We start from the raw sequence: 6,223 nt of genomic DNA, 5'->3' as shown, positions 1-6,223 counted from the left end.
GTGATTTGGTGATGGGAAACCCGTGGGGATTACAATTGAGATGAAAAAGAAATGTGCAAAATGATGTAAAAATAAACTTTTTAATAAAAAAAACATAAAAAATAAAAAAAAAAACCATCCCCTTTTCAATTAAAACAAAAAGAATCAAAAACTTTTTAATAAAAAACATCATAAAAAATAAAAAAAAAAACCATCCCCTTTTCAATTAAAACAAAAAGAATCAAATACCTGGGAGTCAACAAAAAAAAAAAAAAGAGAGAAAGAGAGAGACTATAAATTTGCTTTTCTCTCTCTCTTTTTTTTTTCTTGCCTGCAAACTTGGCTGCTTCTGTGTATAGTTGATGCTAGAAATTACTACCTCTTTCAATAAAGACTACCCCATACCAGCTCATGCACACACACATTACCTCATAGGAAATTAAATGAATGCAATTTTCATCTGAAAAATATAATGGGACAGTACAAAGGTATTTTCTTTTACCTTAATGTTGGGGAAACGTACATTCTCACTGGGGTTCATCTCTCATCCTAAAAGGTAACCCAAATAACTGCTAATATATTTATAGTCCTTCATAGCTTATAAAGTACTTTATTGATCCATTCTCATTTAATTTTTATAATCTGTGAAGTAAGTAATACTGTCTCATTGATGAAGAAACAAATTCAAAGAGGTAAAATTTCCAGGGCTAAAATCTAGAAATTAGAATTTGGGTCCAGATTCTGTGCTCATATAGCTACCAAAATGTAATAATCTATTTTGGTTGTCAAATATTAAAGGTTTCCTTTATACTTCTTCCCAATCTTTATTTCAGTTGTTCAAGGGATGAAAGAAGCTCAAGAAAAGCTGACAGGAGATGCCTTCAGAGAGAAACATCTTCAAGATGAGTTGTAACCTGAATGTGTTGCTTCTTTCATCAAAATTAGCATTCTGGAAGGAAAGCCACAGGAGAGGGGATATGGAAAAATTGTTCAGAACAATAACATCAACCAGAAAAGCTTGCTCCTGTCTCCTTGGGAAGGAGCTCTTTCACTGTGGAAGAGTTCTGCGATCAGAAGCTGACCTCCATGTTTTTGGATCCAGCAGAGTATTGCAGATTTCCTGCTGGCTCCTGATCTAAGTATACTTGTCTTTGAATGTAAAGAAAGATATCTTTTGACACAAAACTTGAGCCATTTGGAGATTTACTCCTCACATTTAAGTATTTGAATCATTTTCCATTTATTCTTGCTATATTCACTTTGGTGGTAAAAGGAATCAGTAGCATCTTTTCTACGTTGCTAAATTTGCAGAAATAGCTTATTATTTAAAAACAACATACCCTAAATGTAAATCAGTAATCCTAACCCCACCAAGGAAACCAGCCTGTTTCTTCACTTTTTCTCCTGGAAATAATCTTGGACTTCTTCCTGAATCCTTGCAACTTCCTTTCTCTTCTGCTTGGGCTTCCTGTTTGCACGCATGCATCTGCAAGAATGGCTGTGTGCTTGGACTCAGTCCTCGCTAGAAGCATGTTCCCCCTGTTAATTGTTAGAGAAATTCAACCTTCAAGCCCTTGAAAGAGCCATTTTTGTCAAGCAGTCAACTGTATTTTTGTATTGGGGTTAACAAAAAAAAAAGTATTGTTCCATTAAACTTTAATAAAATTTTAAAAGGACATGTATTGTGATGGTCTTTTGGTTTTAGAGAATGAAGGGAAGAGTGGAGATCACGTGGAAAACTAACCTTGAGGAAGTAATTTAGGACCCCAATCTAGGACTCCTGCTTACCTACCTCCCATATTGAAATGAGTATCCAGAGCTCATTTAAAAAATATTTATTTGGCCCTCCCTGGTGGCGGAGCGGGTTAAAGCACAGCACTGAGAATCTGAAGCCACTTCCACATGAGTTCGATTCCCGCCTGCCTCCTGCCCCGGAGGAGGACCACATGGTGAGCCAGACCTCTCCTGACCCACCCGCTGCTTCCCTCAGCAGTGTACTTCGTAGATCTGCCTGTTCTGCTCCGCACTCTGCCTCTGGTGAAGCCTCTCACCGCCCCTGAGCCTCTGGCCTGTACCCCAGTTCTGTATGCACAAACAAATCTTTAAAAAAAAAATTTTTTTTTATTTATTTATGCATACAGAACTGGGGTACAGGCCAGAGGTGCAGGGGGGTAAGAGGATTCACCAGAGACAGTGGGGAACAGACCACGCAGATTGACTGAAATATACTGCTGAGGGGAGGAGCATGTGGGACTGGAGAGGTCTGTGCCATGTGGGTTACTTACCTGGCAGGGAATGGAACAAACTCACGCTGTAGAGACTGTGGATGGCCTCAAATGCTGTGCTTTTACCCCCTTGCACCATCAGGGAGGGCACAACCTTGGGTTTTTAGCTTAAAAAGAAACAACAGGCCCCAAATAAAACACTTATGTTAGATCCCATGGAGCTTAACAGCAATTTCAGTTAAATCAGCCTGGAATTTTCTGATCAGCACTAGTGAGGTAACCTAACTGATAAGCACTCCCTGCCTTCCCCTAAAGGAAGGTAACCTGCCTGAAAGAATCCACTTTTTAAACTTTATTGTTCCTTTCTGTCTATAAAAACCTTTCATTTTGTACAACTCCTTAAAGCACCCTCCTTTTTGTAAATAGGATGCTGCTCAATTCATGAACTGTTTAATAAAGACAAAAAACTTTAAATTTACTTGGATGAATTTTATGTTTGTTGGGTTTTTTGTTTGTTTGTTTAATACACAAAGATCAGGGCCTGACCTAAGCCTTTAGATAACATATTTCAGAAAGATTCTAGGAAACAGGAGAGAGTACTGGAGAGAGTGAAGCACAGGAAGGATAACCGAAATAATGATGTAAACTGTACAGTTGTTACAAGCTGTGTAGAAGGCACTTCAGAAGCTCTTGGAATATAGTATAGTATATACTTAACAAAGGTTAGCTTCCATATTTTCAGTGCTTAATGCAGATTGATTTCAGCACTTATCTGTCCTAAGAGGTTGTAGTTCCCCTTTAGAGCACAAGAGGGAGTTTGAGACAACCTTTGCAAAAGGTTAGATCCCGTGGAGCGTAACTGCAATTTCAGTTAAATTAAATCAGCCTGGAATTTTCTGATCAGCACTAGTGAGGTAACCTAACTGATAAGCACTCCCTGCCTTCCCCTAAAGGAAGGTAACCTGCCTGAAAGAATCCACTTTTTAAACTTTATTGTTCCTTTCTGTCTGATTTACTAGTCATCTTCTCTTAAGTCCTTGCAGAAAGACAACTAAGAAGATGTACTTCCAAAATTAGAAAGGCAACCTGCCTTAGCTTGTGTATTGTGAGTGGTAACTATTTCTCAGCTTCCTGGACACGTATTTGCAGGGGGAAGTCACTGGCAAGCATAACGTATTTAGTATAAGAGCTGTCACATCCCTAAAGTAGATGATGTTTTTAAATAACCTACTTTATATACATTATCACTTTTAATTAACTTTCTTAAAGAGTCAGTGAAATAATTCTCTATTTTACAGAACAACCTGTGTGATCCATAAAAATATACCTAGTGAATGCTGTAAGTTAGATTTGAACAAAGCATTTGCCCTTTTGATTATTCCACACTGGCTTACTTTTATAACGCCTGTAAGTTTATTTTTACTAAATTCACTTATTTAACAGAGATGGACCAGAAAGGGGCCTGGTCAGAGGTGAGTAATAACTGATGAGACTGAAGGGAGGCTTTGTGCCATAGTGAGTTCTTGGATGTGAACACCCTGACCACAGACTGCAACTGTATTCATGTCAAAGCTGTAAGCACCTTGCAAGAGTGGGAGGCTTTGGAATTGGTCACTTAAGACTGGTCTCATGGGCCCTCCCTGGTGGCGCAGTGAGTTAAAGCACAGCTCTATGAAGCTATTGCAGCCACTGCAGCACCAGTTCAATCCCCAGCCAGGGAGGTGACCCACATGGTATGGCAGACCTCTCCTGAATGCCCGCTGCTCCCCTCGGCAGTGTATTTCAGTCAGTGTGCCTGTTCTGCCCACTCTATCTCTGGTGAATCCTCTCACCACCCCTTCCCCCACCTGTATGCAACTGTACCCAGTTCCTGTATGTATAAATAAATAAATCTTAATAAAAAAGAACAGTGGGGGGAGGGGTAATGCACTGGACTATGGTGATGGCATAGGGTGATTTGGTGTTGGGAATCCCACAGGGATTACAACTGAGATGAAAAAAATGCAAAAAATGATGTAAAAATAAACTATTAAAAAAATCAAATAAAATAAAAAATAAAAAAGATTGGTCTTACCTTGGGAGAATTGCCTGCCCGTCAACCCTTAAGAGTCTCACCTCTAAAATGGGCTGTTTCCTTCTTTATCAAAGGTCATTCCCCAAATGTCATTTCTTCTGAGTCTTTCCCTGTTTAGTCATTCTAACATCACACCTATGTCCATTCACTTTCTGTCCCATCATCTTGTTGGAATATTTCCTTAAAGATGCTTACTATTAACTAAAATTATATATTTTATAGACTTATATATTGTTTGTCTCCTGTTCTAGGATTCATAACCTCTGTGTGAGCAGTGATTCTGATAGGTTCATGTTTTTTCTGTGCCTAGGATACTGTTAAATGTTGGCACACACTAGCAATCAACAAATATTTGTGGAATAAATGAGTGATATATAATCATGAAAGAACTAAGAACAGAAGATGAAAGCTACAAATCAGGAATATTCCAGCAAAGAAAAGGATTTTCCTAACTACAAGAGTTACCCAAAGACAAAGCAGTCTTCCCTGGAGGAGGTTGTCTTCCCATCATCAGGAATGAGCCTATCAAAGCAATAAAGGGGCACATACATGGGGTTGGTGGGAGAGGGCTACTTTGAGGTCCCTTTGGCTTCTAAGCACCAGAGACAGTGGGGAGCATAACAGGCAGATCCACTGAAATACACTCCTGAAGGGAGCAGCGGGTAAGACCGGCGAGGTCTGTCACGACATGTGTGTCATCTCCCTGGCCAGGGGTCAAACTCATGCTTTAGTGGCTGCAGGGAGCTTCATAGTGCTGTGCTTTAATCCCTTGTGCCACCAGGGAGGGCCCAACTTGCCAATTTTTTGACTGCAGCTCAGAACCATGGACTAGTTATATCTCCCTTACTTTTAAGATGGTATGAATCAGTGCCCCTTTGTAGGTTTATTGTGAAAGTTAAGTGAGACGGTAGATGTAAGAAATCCATTTGAGTATTTATATATCTATTTATTCAGCAAGTATTCTCTGACCTCTTCTAAGGATGACACAGCAAGTACCATAAGGGATAGTAGTGTGAACTTCACCTCATGGAATTCAATTTAGTGGATCTTAGAGCCTGCTATCCTGTACCAGAGACTGTGCTCCTTTTGGTCAAGGACTGTTTGTTATTCATCCTTATACAATTAGGTACTCAGGAGATATTTGGTGGGTGGATCCATGATCATGAATTAAAATAAAAAAGTGAATAGAATTCCAGGTAGAGGGAGAAACTCATGCAAATTCAGGGAAATGTTATTATCCAAAAATAAAATTCATCCAGTAAAATTTAGAGACCTAATTGGCTTTCTTGAACAATTAATGAATCAGGGAGCATCCTATCCAGCAAGTAGAAAGGTTCTGCAAAGGCGCCACCAGGGAGGGCCCTATGTTCCTATTACCAGTGAGTGGCTCCATAGTTTGTTTATAGCAATTCCATTTTTTCCCCTTGTATAACCTATTGAACTTGTGCCCAAATCCAGGGATTTTTCCATGTCAAGTCCCTCTACTTTTCACTTTCCCCATTGCTATGATGTGAGTTCTAGTCTTTCTCTCTCACCTGGCTTATTTCAGCAATACCTAACTGCATTCCCTATCTCCTGTCTCCTTGCTTCCTCCCTCTCCCATTCAAAGTGTTATACCCATCGTGGTCAGGGCTAGCTTTCTTACAATCACATGCAACTGTATTTATTATTCCATTATCTGAAACCTTTCCTTGCAGTTAATGCCCAAATCTCCAACATGATTTATGAGGTCCTACGACCATCTGCTCTTATCTCTCTTTCAGTCCCATCTTCCTCTGCTCCCTTCATTGAACTCTGTGTTACTAGAATTGCTCCAGTTTCTGGTGACTTTTGACACCTGCTGTAGCTCCTGCACTGCATGGGGCAATCCATTGAAGGAGTCAGATGAAAACACCCGACCTGCCCACATACCTAAGCTCCCAGGTGGCCATGAGGAACTCACTCT

The 6,223-nt window shown here is 39.8% G+C and overlaps 1 protein-coding gene across 1 annotated transcript in view; it reads left to right on the top strand.

The window, feature by feature from the left end:
- Positions 1-1,655, top strand: part of TXNDC12 (thioredoxin domain containing 12 (endoplasmic reticulum)) — a 19,463-nt gene extending 17,808 nt beyond the window's left edge. Inside the window, exon 7 of the mRNA XM_004679009.2 lies at positions 813-1,655. Within this exon, the coding sequence (XP_004679066.1) occupies positions 813-892 (80 nt within the window). The 3' untranslated portion in view covers positions 893-1,655. The remainder of the gene's footprint in view (positions 1-812) is intronic.
- Positions 1,656-6,223: the final 4,568 nt, after the last annotated feature.

The sequence above is a fragment of the Condylura cristata genome, unplaced genomic scaffold, assembly GCF_000260355.1.
Source record: "Condylura cristata isolate star-nosed mole 26May11 unplaced genomic scaffold, ConCri1.0 scaffold00008, whole genome shotgun sequence".
NCBI classification, from domain to species: domain Eukaryota; kingdom Metazoa; phylum Chordata; class Mammalia; order Eulipotyphla; family Talpidae; genus Condylura; species Condylura cristata.
This window is presented reverse-complemented; position numbering and strand designations above follow the sequence as displayed.